Source organism: Mollisia scopiformis, assembly GCF_001500285.1.
Source record: "Mollisia scopiformis unplaced genomic scaffold LY89scaffold_9, whole genome shotgun sequence".
NCBI lineage: Eukaryota > Fungi > Ascomycota > Leotiomycetes > Helotiales > Mollisiaceae > Mollisia > Mollisia scopiformis.
Genome location: NW_017263589.1, coordinates 1405558 through 1418453, shown reverse-complemented (window position 1 = coordinate 1418453; position 12896 = coordinate 1405558). Strand labels below are relative to the sequence as shown.

The 12896-nt window shown below is 48.5% G+C and overlaps 4 protein-coding genes across 4 annotated transcripts; 1 reads left to right on the top strand and 3 right to left on the bottom strand.

Annotated features, from left to right (window-relative positions):
* Window positions 1-486: 486 nt before the first annotated feature.
* LY89DRAFT_780956 (uncharacterized protein) lies at window positions 487-1516 on the bottom strand (the record flags this gene model as incomplete). Its single annotated transcript, XM_018222437.1, has 1 exon — window positions 487-1516. Exon 1 carries the CDS (start codon window positions 1387-1389, stop codon window positions 487-489), a length of 903 nt encoding a protein of 300 aa, XP_018073348.1. The 5' UTR covers window positions 1390-1516.
* A 326-nt stretch (window positions 1517-1842) lies between these two features.
* Window positions 1843-3685, bottom strand: LY89DRAFT_582313 (acid protease; the record flags this gene model as incomplete). Its single annotated transcript, XM_018209159.1, has 3 exons — window positions 1843-2765; window positions 2816-3139; window positions 3340-3685. The coding sequence occupies 3 exons, from the start codon at window positions 3683-3685 to the stop codon at window positions 1843-1845; spliced, it is 1593 nt and encodes a 530-aa protein (XP_018073347.1).
* Window positions 3686-5528: 1843 nt separating this feature from the next.
* On the bottom strand, window positions 5529-8755 carry LY89DRAFT_643579 (uncharacterized protein; the record flags this gene model as incomplete). The annotated part of the gene is made up of 4 exons (XM_018211801.1): window positions 7161-8755; window positions 6218-7043; window positions 5805-5965; window positions 5529-5690 (listed from the first exon to the last, which is right to left on the bottom strand). Exons 1-4 carry the CDS (start codon window positions 8604-8606, stop codon window positions 5529-5531), a joined length of 2595 nt encoding a protein of 864 aa, XP_018073346.1. The 5' UTR covers window positions 8607-8755.
* A 2073-nt stretch (window positions 8756-10828) lies between these two features.
* Window positions 10829-12862, top strand: LY89DRAFT_643576 (uncharacterized protein). Its single transcript, XM_018211800.1, has 4 exons — window positions 10829-11299; window positions 11351-11965; window positions 12073-12204; window positions 12303-12862. The coding sequence occupies exons 1-4, from the start codon at window positions 11247-11249 to the stop codon at window positions 12691-12693; spliced, it is 1191 nt and encodes a 396-aa protein (XP_018073345.1). The 5' UTR covers window positions 10829-11246; the 3' UTR covers window positions 12694-12862.
* The last annotated feature ends 34 nt before the right edge of the window (window positions 12863-12896 follow it).

The following is a 12896-nucleotide window of genomic DNA, read 5'->3' as shown; positions in this document are numbered from 1 at the left end:
AAGAGGTGGAGAGAGGAAATTATAGATAGGAACGTTTAATTAAATTTCGTTTCTTGATTGAATCATTTTGATGGCGTGTCACCATTTTGATTATCTTTCCAATTATGCTGTTATTTCCGACAAGGTGTATTAGTGCTATTGAAGCATGACTTAGGAAAGGTGTTTGAAATGTTGCTCTAAGTAAGTTGGAAAAGAGCTTTATGCAAGTGAGCTTGTTTTGTTTTCTTTTTTCTTCTTTGAATACTCTTCGAATTATAGTCTCGCATGGCCTTCTCGGTGCATATAGAAGTGCCAGATGATTTTCTGCTTTAAAGATTGCTGTCTGATTCTATCTCTGGTATAAGTATTGTGAATAGAGCAACTCCAACGACCATATGCAGCCAGCCTAACGCCCAACTAGCCCAAAATACCTAACCAAAGAATACTTCAACAACATCCATCTCCAAACGCCCGCTTCATTCCCTCACCTACATAACCCGCCCCAAATCACCCAGGAGCAGCACTCTCCCCCGACCCCCCACTCCCACTCCTCCGATGCCCACTCACATCCCCCTGCTGTCCCACCACCCTCCTCAGCACCGCCATCTTCCGATCAAACCCCTCCAACAACCCCTGCATCTCCTCCTCTCCCACTCCCACCTTCTCGCTCTCCCCCATCTGCACCCCTCCCCTCCCCTCACTACTCACGCCCTCAATCCGCAACATCAATCCCCCCGCCGCTGCCTCCTCGCCTTCGCCCACGCTGCTGCCGTCCCATGTGGGCGCGTTGTCGATGTGCGCGTTTAGGACTTGCCATCTTTCGCTGAGGGAGGAGATGCTTTTTATGCTGTCTCCTGTGTCGTTCATATCCACGATAATGATCCTCTCCTCTCTCGTTCCCTTATCCCCTGAATTCTTCTTGCCGTGTGATTTCTTCTCCTTGAATGTTGCGGATGAGCTTGAGCCTGTGGTGCTCTCCCTTTCTTCTGCTTTTATGCTGGAGTTTATAGATGGAGGAGGGATTGGCTGGTTATCGAGTCCTCGTAATAGAGCAGCGGACAAAACTTCCGAGGCGTCGTCGTCGGAGAAGAGGTAGTGTATCCTTGAAGGGTGGTAAGTGCTGCTTTCGCTCTCTTTTTCTTTGACGTCGTTGATGAGTGTGAAGAAGGGGGAGAAGGGCGGTCGGACGGGATGGGGTTCTTCGGAGGTGGAGGCGTGGAAGGTGGTTGAGCGGGAGGGCGGCTGGGTCGTTATTGTTGGGCGGATTGGGGGTTCTGGTTTCGAGAGGGTTGGCGGTGGAGTTTCGGTGGTGAGGGGTGGGAAAGGCTCGCTGGTTGTAGCAGAGGGAGGAGGAGGGTCTTTGCCTGGTGGTGGGGAGGTGGGTATTGATGGGGCGGAGGGGTTGGACATTTTGGTTTGTTGTGGATGCTTGAGAATAAGTATGTGAATCTGCGAGAATCAAAGTGTGATCATGGATGAGTTTCGTGGGTGTCGTTCTTCAAGAGAAGCGTGAATCGGTGTTGGGATTTGGGGATCATTGGAAGAGCGCGAGGCTGTCGAGGTCGAGAAATGATAAGAGCTTATCTTCACGTGGCTGCACTAGTGAATATCAGGGGCTCTCTCAACGTCCTCAGCCATAGCATTACTTCAAAAAGAGAAAAGGGATGATCAAAGTGTCAAGTTCTGTGTTGTTCTTTCTTTATTTTACTCGGTTCATTATCTATCAACAGAAAAAAGGCAGTTTATGCTTCATTGTCCTGTAATTTTCCCTCGAAAGCATCCCCCACAACGCCAAAATGCATCGAAAAAGACATAGCCACAGTATAAACAACTGTATTCATGCTATCCATTCTAATGATCCATTTACAATAAAGCAAAGACACCTCCACCAACACCAGCCAAAGCAAGTGATACACCCGCAACTACAACTCTCGACCAAGCGAAGGGTTCTGGTCCGGAACCAGCTGCGCTCTTCTTTGAGCTTGATGTTGATGTTGATGTAGATGTTGCGGCGAATCCACTGGCGGCACTGAAGCCGGTGGCAGTAGGATTGTATGTTGCAGCGGCGCTACCGGTGGCTGTTCCTGATGTTTCAACCTTTGGAATTCCGGTAGCGGTCTGGGTGACTTGGTCTTCGTTGGCAGCAGTGGTGGCGCTTGGAATTGGGGCACCTAAGCTAGCGAACGAGACGACGTTTGAACTGGTGGAGTTGAAGTCGGTTTGAGCGAGTGCGATACGGTTGTTCTCGAGATCATAGACAACGTATGCTGATCGCAAGAAAGTGTCACCGAATAGCACGGGGAGGCCGTCAGCGGCTTGGACGCCGAGTTGACAAGCCGTCTCACCGTTGGTGTAGGTTGGGGTTCGGCCGTTGGTCAAAGTGAGAGGTAGGACAAGTTGGGAGACTTGAACCTTGATTTGTGGTCCTCCAGTTCCGCCGAAGCCGTAGGTGAGGTATCCGGTATTCTCGGCCAGAGAACAAGGAACAACTACAGCACCGAGCTCTTGTGAAACGGTAGCTCCAAGCTCCTCAAATACGGCAGTTGCAACATCGTCTGGGAGAAGAGTAATGGTAGTTCCGGAGTCAAGAATGGCTGCTTCGGCATAGTTGGCGGGGGTGAGTTGATCAGTTCCTGAGGAGCTGGTTGCTGAGAGGGAAGTGAAAGCAACTGTGAATGAAGTGGTTTGACCTCCTTGGCTGTCTGGGTAAACCTTGACGGAAATCAAGTCACCAGTATATTTGTCAGTATCGACACCACCGAAAAGGATGGATCCAGAAGTGGCCTCTGTTTGATATTAGCTATACTCTTCTTGTTGCTCTATGGAGCGAACTTACGCAGATCGTTCAACCACAAGCTGTAAGCAGCCGAGTTGATAGCTCCAGCGTTGACCATGGCCAATGGCAAGTTGGGATACTCAGTTCCATTGCCTCCATCCGTGGTATCCAAATTGGCTTCTGAAGTGTTGTATCCAATACCCATGATGCCAGTACCAATGGTAGTATCCGTAGCCAAACCCATCTGGAAATTGTTCAACGAAGCACCGCCAATGCTGAATGTATCCTGGAAATAATCTCCGGTAGAACCAGTACCATCGACGTAAGAGATGTTGAAACCATTCTGCTCGACAATATCGAAAGTCTTTGATTTGCCCGAAGTGACTATGGTGATGTTAGTTAAGTTCCTTGAATTTCTCTGCTTTTGTCATTTTCTCCAGATCTCGTTTCGTGATGCTAATTGCAAATCACTCTCCAAGTCTCGAACTTTCGGACCATTGACCATTGACCATTCCCCGTTCCTGCACCCTCCCCCAACCACCAACACACCCCACCAAAAATATAAACAAGAAAAGTATACTTACAAGCACCATTAGGACAACCACCCTCCTTAGCATTCGAACACAAACTAGCCGTACTGGCAGGAACCCACACATCCGAACTCCCCGTATCAATCTGCAGCGCCAGATTCTGGCCCGGCGTACCGACACTCACATTCGCAAAGTACAGACCCTCGACCTCGGCATTCGTCAACTGGGCATTCACGGTACCGGCACGCTTCAACAGGGGAGCGGTCGAGAGGGACAGTTGGCGACGCTCGAGCTGGGCGGACTCAGCGCCAGCGTTGCGGGCGATGTTGAAGGAGATGGTATTTGCGGAGACGGAGGAGGCGAGGAGAAGACTCGTCGCGAGGGAGGCGAGGGACGCCATGTTGGTGTTGGTGTTGGTGTTGGTGTTGTAGAGAGATCGAATTAAGGGAGCGTTGGATTAAGGGAAGGAGATCGATCGCGGTATGCAGGTACGGGAGAGATCGATGTTGGTTCGTGTCGATCCTCTGGAATGGCGGGGAGGAAATGAAGGAAAGGAAGCAAGAATGTTGGAAAGCGAAAGAGGGTTGCAAATAGATCTAATAGTAAGTGAAAAGAGTGAAGTCAGCGCTGGTGTTCGTCCATTTCACTCTTACTTTAGCCACCACCGCGAGCGAGACAAGGCGAGGCGAAGCTCGGTAGGGTCTGGGCTAGGCGGCTGGCCTGGCTGGTATGACGCTGAATGGAATCTCCGGCCGGGGGGTGAATGCACTAACCGGTAGGGATGATGATTCACAGCCTCCTCCAAAAAAATAGCAATAAATACTTAGCTGATGCGAATCGCAACGATGAACGAAACTCGAAATCAAGAGGTCTAGAAAGCAATCGAATCAAGGTTTGAAAGTAAGGGAAGATCGGAAATGTCAAGAAAGCTTGAGTGAGCGGGAGACGGAGATCCTTTTTCAGCACAGGTTGGGGTTCGGTCACAGAATGTCTTATTTCAAACAAGCATCCGCATCGCCACACCACACGCATCTTCAGCGTCTGGTCTCTGGCCTGCAGGCACGGCTTCTGTTACAGGAGGCGCTTCGGTTAGGCAGTGAGATCTGACGAGAATACCGATCAATCATAAGACGGGATTCATTTGGTATCGAATATCTGTTGTTTTGTCTGCTGTCAATACCCGAGTGCTTGCTTATGTGGAGCCTGCTCAGCCCTATTTCTCGTTCTCGCAATATCTGTTTTCTGCCTTCCGCATATTGCTTTTACAGATGTATGATTCAGCTCCCAGAAGGAGGCATTTACGCGTCATGATGGGTGGTGGTGGTGTGGTGGTGTGAAATCTTGCATCCGCGAGGGAAGGGAAGCAAAGCAGATCCGGGGTCCCAAGACCCGAGAGAAAAATCGGGTCCCGTTCATGCCAAGCTTTTCCAACAACGCCACTCCATATCCACCCAGAATATGCTTGTTCGGACTCCATCCAGATCTCTTCCTTCACATGTGTTCTCTTCCTCTTCCAATCAAGCATTTAGGAATATCTTCTCCCGTGCTGAACGTGATCCCGCACTTACGTACTCCACAATCCAGACCCCAAACAGCCTTCGAGCTGCCGTCCCAGGTAGAAGCGCTGCTGTCCAACCGAGTCTGTGATTCTCAGCCTGGAGGCTGTGGCTGAGCTGGTGTTCTGAAACACCAGTATCGGGATGTTTGCCCACACTCTACTGTTGTGATTAGTTATACTCAGTTGACAGGCAAATATGTGTCGTGTTTTGTTTGAGAGACCGAGTGTGGCGTTAGAGGGGGATGTGTCCAAGTGCTTGTCATGTGAAATATACGTGTGGGTAGTAGACGCAGACGCTCTTCTGCTAAGACTATTTCGAGTCTGTAGGACAGCTTCTTGACTTTGACTTCTGAACTATCTACTTTATGCCACTTGATAGTGATGTCAGTTTTTTAATTTTGTATTTGGGCTGTTAACTACTAGGCTGACAAGAAAAATTCAGAAGTGACGACGAATTCGAGGATCTTAAAACACCAGGTCGTGGAGGATTCAATTGCACACATAGTTTTGGCCAAAGAAGAAGCGAAGCTAGGCTCTTGCAAAGTATAATGATCTAACTTTCGTTGATTCGGGATTCATTCTAATGCTTCATTCGTACGTAGCATAAGCGCCTTCTCCGTAATCGTCGAGGATATACTCACAATACATTCATACATCTCATCTTGTTTTGTTCCATTTCTCTGAATCAAGGAATGCAAAACTCAATCCAACTTCCCAAATAATCCATCTGATTCCCCTTCCCCTCCTTGACAAACCTCTTAACCAAGCTCTCAAACTCACTCAAGCTCAACTTCGCCCATCCGCCTCTGGTTTCTGCATCCTTAGCAGCACGCTCGCACCTCCAAAGCTGGTATAATCTGTCTTTACCAGGTGACTTGGGCTTGAAGTTCATTTCCGGCGATTTGTCGTCGCCTGCTCCCAGGTGATTTGGATCCGAGTCAGAGTCCTCGTCGATATTGACGTGATAGCCGGTCGTGGAGCGTTCTGTGCTGCCATTCATCCAAGGAAGTATTCTCCTCCGAGGAGTGTTTTCGCTCGAGCTCTGTCGTTCGATGGTGTTAGGGCGGAACTGAGGCATAGTTGGATCGCGGTATTCTGAGGGACCCGATTCGCTGTCAGATTCTGGGGGCGTCGCACGTGGCGGAGTGGAGTGAGGTGACTGTGAATCTCTGTCTTCATCGTAATGTGCAATGATCGAGAGAACTTCGGTTGGCGAGGTAGAGACTGGATTATTAGGCGTGGGAGTCGGATCTGCCGTTTCTGCATTGCTCGTCTCTCCATCGGCAGGAAGTGTAGCGTTAACAATTGGCGAAGTCTGTGTGAGTTCTGGGGTTGGTATGTCTACTAATGCTGGCACTTCCTGGCCGTCATCACTATTTCGATCGTTGATTTCGACTTGATACCCAGCCGCAGCTAGTAGTTCTTGCAGAGGACGTTCTCGAACCTCCTCCAGCTCGACCTCTGGGAACCCTGGCCATATAGGTGTAAAAGTGTCTCCTGAATTCCGTGCAGCGCGCTCTTCTTGCTTCTTTGCCTCTTTGGCTTCCTGTTCCAATGCCCATGCTTCAAACTCAGGAGTTGAATACATGTCTCGGTATTGATCTCGCTCGATCTGTGATGCTGCAGACTCAATTGCGAGATCCTCTCTGTCCTTGAACAGCGGATCCAGTAGCTCATTGAAAGCTTGTTGAGTGACCTGATACAGGATTTCTTTTCCAGCATCTTTCTCGGCGTCTGGGATTTCCATTCCTCCCCAACGCTCAGGCACACTCCTTGAAGATGTGGAAGGATTTGAGCGAGTGTCAAAGTCATCCATGTCTTCTGCAAAGCGAACCTTGGACGATGAACGAGAGTGAATTGGTCTTGAGACCTTCGAGCTTTCACCTGCTACCCCAGTGTTGGCCAAAATATCATCGTCATCCTTCCAGTCCGCTGGAGGCATAGCACCCTCCTCCTCATCGGTGTAGAAGTGCCTTCGCTGCCACCGCTCATAGACTTCTCTATGAGCTCCTTCTCGAAAGATTGCTTGGGCAATCACAGCACGCCGATTTGCTCGTTGAACATTTTCAACTCGACTTCCTGGGCCCTCAATAACCTCTGCATCCTCATCGGTGATACCAATAAAAGTAGGGGGCCACCCTCGATCAGACTCTGGATTGGATTCGCCATCATATGAATCATCAGTTTCATCGTCGTTCTCCTCCAGTCGAGCCAGAAGAGCAGGATGTGCGTTGGAAGAACCATCGGGCAGCATCAGATCCGCCAATGTCCTTCGGTTACGGTGTCGCTGTTGATTTCGCTCAAAGTTATTGAGTACTCTCGGCATTTGCCTGAGATTTTCCGGAGGATTGAGCATTGTTTCCCAGTACGCGGTATTCCTTCTACTGTCACGATCCCAGTTACTACCAAATAATCCTGGCATGTCTCGTCGGAAGACCTCGTCTCGATTCCCGGTATCATTGCTGCTCTCATTGATGACGCCTTTACCGTCGACAATCTCAAGATCACCATTAGATTGTTTGACCTTGCCCTCACCTGTACGTGGATCAGGAGCCCGTGGATACCGGCCGTCTTGTCCGAATGCGCTGCTCAATGGCTGTCTGCTGTTGACTAGCCTATGTGCATCGGTACTGCTCATTTGTTGCTCTTCCATCCCTTCTAGCATATCACGATGCATCTGGCGATAGAGAACATAATATGACCGAAACATCCTTAGAAAGTCTTTTCTGTCAACAAATCCATCGCCATCTATGTCATAACCTTGGAATATCTTGCTCCACTTGTCTTTCTTCTTTCGATATGCGATCCCGTGCAGGAATTCGGGAAATCCAATCAGATCATCTTTATTTGTGTCGTAGAAAGCAAACATGCGATCAAATATCAAGCTTGGGGCAGAGTGTCGATATCCTCCAGATGGTACAAGGCAACGCTCGAATGTCTTTCGGTCCATGGCCAAGCAAATATCATCAGGATCATCTCTCCAATCTGTGTTTGCCAAGAATGTCCATTGCTCCCAATATGCATCTAGCTCAGGCCTCTCAAACCCAGTCTCTCGTGATAGCTTCGTAAGGATTTCCTTTGGCAGTATTCTGGGCACAGAGTCTGGATCTCCGGAATACCAGACAGGTTGTATATGTCTTGGCCCAAAAGAAGGCGCCGGTACCTTGATCTTGTAGAATATATGTGTCTTGATATGCATCCCCTGTGATTCACAGCTTTCACATAAATCGTAATCTGCGCAGTTCGCACACCTGTACCTGATCCCTCGAATAGGCACAGTCCCACAGCTATTACAAGCGCATCCTCTATGGACATATGCATTCCGCCTGGTAGCATCTTCGGAGACTCGGAAGAGGAGCTGAACGATGTTCTGACCATTGCGCTGGTACGGTTCTTGAAATGCCTGCGGAATCTCAACCCACGGCAGATCATCCTGTCCCTGGTCATCGACCACTGTGTCTCCATCTGCCAACATCCTGGCCACAATGTCCCTTTCCCCATCGTTGTCGTTCTCGTCCTCGATTGTATCATCTACGAATATGGAGGTGGGAGCATCGTTGCCCAACGTGTTTCGTCGCCGCCGCCTATGATGAACCGCATTGCTTCGATGCAGGCCAGAGCCTGGCATGGAGGACCTCTCATGGTCGTACGCAAGAGTTCTGTAGAGTCCATAGCCAGCAACACAAGTCGCGATCGTCGCAACAGTCAGGATGATGGCGCGGGATCGTGTCAAGGTGCTCGAGGCTACGGATGAGGCTGACATGATGTAGAATATTATATCGCAGAATGGGTCTATGACACCAGATTTCCGTTCTCGATTATCATTTCCATGGCCTCAACAGGAGCCAGGATATGATCCGAATTCGTCGCTTGAGTGTAGTTGGGAGTTGGGAGCAGTGAATAATATTTCAGGTGGTTCAAGCTGAGGTCGCGTGCAAAACAGCAGCAAAAAGGTTGTCGCGAAAACTTCAGCCTTCTCTCCCAGCCTTCTTCAACTTCCTTCACCTCATGCCGAATGTTTTATTATTTACTGCATACTCTATCCACATTCATCCCTTAATATTCATTGATATGTTCAACGTTGCAGTTTTATTTCAAGTCCTCAGTGCTCTAAAATACCTACTCAGTATCACTAGGTCATCATCTTTACCTGTATGACTTCGAGCGCGCCTTCTTCACTGTAACGCAATCTGATGCAGTATGAAAATACAAAGTGACAAAGTTGTCCATTTTGTCTCGTTCAAGCTTCCAAACAAGAAGGTTTCTACCATCTGCCTGCCGTTGTGGCAATTAGTCTGCCGATGTCCTTTGGAGAATCTAGACTGGCACTTTCTTCGAGTTTGGTGGCTGCTTCACTGCTAATCCTACCAGTCCTAATTGTCAATCTCTATTGAATGATATTGGATAGCTGTACTATTATTTCTTGATGTTCTGATTTCTGCTGCCGTCGTGCGAGCAAGTGGATAATGAGCCATCAAACAGAACAGTATCATTGGCTTGCCGTTGAAGTTTGATACTTGATAAACATGTTCCGATGCTCTACCTCGCTTGAGCTGGGACTCGTTTCGAGCAGCAATCGCTCATCACTTCTATATAGCAGCTATCTCGTGTTTCTCGCGATGATCATGCTAGGCACAGTGGTTCATCTTCAGGAACGCATACCTTACAATCATGAACTCAAATCTGCGCTCAAGCTTTGGTCATGCACCATAAGGAAACTCAAAAGTCTTAACTGGTCTCAGCACAAACCTTGGGGCATAGTCCGAAGCACTCATGACTATGCCTTTTCATAATACTTCCTTCCGACGAGGCTGTGAACGTTTTCTCCATTCCAAGTTGGCATGCAATATTGATGGATCAGGTCTTGACCTTGTGTACAAGCCAGGGATGTGCCTGGAGGTGCTATCAAATCAGTTGTCTTGACGTAACACAGTCTTGATGGCAGCCTTCAGTATCTTGCACTTTCCGTATTCTGACTACACAAGATCGCCTCAGGCTGAGCTCTGATCAGACTCGAGCGGTGCTGCAAGATGGCTGTCAGACTTATGGATGGTGGATATCATCGTGGAGCTGTATACCTCAATAAACTGGACTTTCGAAACGAGAAATGGCTTATGAGAAGCTGCTAAAGGAGCTCTAAGCGGTCATCCAGAGATCGTAGTAGTTTGGTATGAACAATGGTCCTAAAATAAATGAAAGAACATGATTTATGTACCGAGATGGAGCAGAGTTAATGCGTTCCCAAGCAGTACTTAGACGTGCAAACGCTCATGCGTTCGAAGATCAGCACTGAGCAAGAAATTGGAACAAATTGTTCAGATAGGAGGGAATTTGAGCCTTAAGGTGCAGTCTTTGACGACCCTCACAGCCCCTTTTGATCGCTGGTAACTGACTCGATTGGAGGAGATCTGTGAATCTCTTGAGATGGGATGAAATGCCTTCCACGTTTTCGCCATCCAAAAAGATATTACGTCAATGCTGTTGCGTTTATCTCACCTTGTGGGAATTGGCTTGGCAAAATATCAAACTCGCGCAGTTTTGAGATCGTGTCATACCTCTGCTCGGACAAGCGACAACCATTTTCCACATCTCGACGCCTCGGCCCTCGAATCAAATCAGCACAAGCGCCGCAAAACCCTATGGCTCTGGCTTGAGCATTGTTTTGTCGTCTCAATAACCATAGGGTTAAAGTTTATACTTTTCTCCACTATTCATTTATTCAAAACTCGGAGCGCTCGGATTGGCCAAGTCGAGAGGTCCCGTTTCGCATTGACCTCGCCTCGATCTTGAATCGTTGACGGTTTCCAATGTGATGCTCCACATCCTCTCATCTGATGTTTAATCTGATGCGACCTTCCTGCATCTGTCCAATTCCGTCTCTGGAAACGCCTAATTTTCGGTTACTGAGCCGGACATTTCTGCAAACGTCGATAAAATTATCAGATGCGAGAGGAGCACGGGACGATACGCTTATTTTTCCCTGTCAATATGTCTTGGCCCGAGCATCAAGTGTAACTTCAGGCCGCATCTCATGCCATTTCTAAGGCTTCGTAACCCTTGCTGGTGCTCATGTTCATCCCAGTAAAAGACGTTGGGTAGTATGATCTCCATAACACAGAACGAAATGGATGACAGGAGTAGGCTACCATGCTCTTGGGGCTGGGGTAGGGGTGTGAGCCTCATCGTGCGTTCTGTATAATATCTTGAAGTTTCCTCCCAAAAGTTTTCTCATCACCAACTCTTCAGTTACTGTCTTTGACTTCCACACTCTTTTCTGGTTCTGAGAATCATACATTCTTTTACACTCCTTTATTGCTTTTTTCATCTTCAGGCCGGTCCATTCTTTACAAAAGTCAAACGATCCTTTCTGAATTCTTGATATCATCAAACTGTTATTCTCAAAATGTATACTCAAGCAGTTATTCTTTCGGCCCTTGTTGCTATAACCGAGGCTCGGTCAGTCAGCTCATCTTATGCATAGTCATAAGTATATACTAACCAATGTAGATTTGGCCAGGAGCAAGTCCCAATCCCCGCCATTCAAGCTCTCAGCAACTTCGGTTCATCCGGCCAGGCAGCTACCCTCGCTGGCCAATCGATTTCGTTCTTGCTCGCTGCCGCGAACCCTTGCGGTAAGCTTCAACAAGCCGATCTGATTGTGTCAACACTCGGCACCGATGCTCAAGTCATCGCGGCAGCCCGAGGACTCGCTGGTGCGGAACAGAACTTCAACCCCTTTGTGGTCTCTGTTCCGTCCATTTGCTCCGACCCTACTCTTCCGACTACGGCCGCATTGCGAGGCGTAGTGCCCCTTGTTGACCCTTCCGTAACTGGTTCTGATGTTGAGAATGCAAATGCTGCAACTTCTCTCACTACCCCTTTTACGGCTGATGGTTTGAGTGTTGCTGAAGTCATGGTCGCTCAAGGCTTCTCCAATTTCACCACAAAGGCTCTCGATGGCACTGTTGGAGCCGCTTCTGGCAGCTCCGCATCAGCCTCAGTTGCTGTCTCATCCGCCTCCATCGTGGCTTCTTCTGTTTCCCAAGCTGTTGAGGCAACTTCAAGTGCATCTGTTGTGGCATGTGGTGGAGTAGCGTCTACCACCTTTGTGACTATGACTAGGTAAGGATCTCGATGTCACTCACTTCCCAGAATATGATTTTATATGAGACGTAGGGCTTGAAACAAAGCCCCTATATCAGCTTATCCTATGGCTAACCACTTCTTAGATCCGCATCTTCGACATCTGCTTCTGTCGCCGCTGAAGCTGCGGCTTCTACCGCCTCAGTCTTTGCTTCAGGCACAGTAGCAAGCTCCGCTGCCGCTGCGAGCGGAGCAGCTCGTGCTGCCTCTTCCGATGCGTAAGTGCACCGAACCTATTCTGTTAAAAGGGTTCCTTCACCCCGGAACTACCCCGTGGACGTTAAAAGAACCGCAAAAGCTGACTTCGCATTCTTAGTGTGGCTGGTGTCTTCCCAGGCTTCGTAGCTTCCACGATCTCCGGTCTCGACTTCGGCCAATGTGTACCAACCATGAAGTTCGAGGCTGGACTTGATGGCCGAGCTGACACCGAATCTACCTTCCAAGCTATTGATCCCATTGTCAACAAAGGCCAAGAGGAAGCTTTAAATCCCAACATCATTACCAATCGAATCTGTGACCAATTGACCAACGTTTGCGGAGCTAATGCCGCTGCGAAGACGGCTTGCACCGCTGCCAAGGCCCAGATCTCTGCTCTTGCTACCAAGGATGCAACTACTGCTGACGCGTGGAATACCGCATTGGGCTTCGCTGGAACAAACACCAACCCCGATAATGCCCCTCAGACTGGTTTGGTTGGTCACGATTAAGTTATGATGTGATGAGAAACGATATTGTATCTTACTTTGAGTCGGAAGAATAAGAGCTTGTGTATGATAGGACGACATCTATGGGGTGCATAGTTTTATGATTCATGGACTCTTGCTCCTGAAGTTGTAAGATATGATCTTTTGAACACATAGTGGGAATAAATGAAACCCATTCTCAACTGTATCGGAATTTTAATTACGGA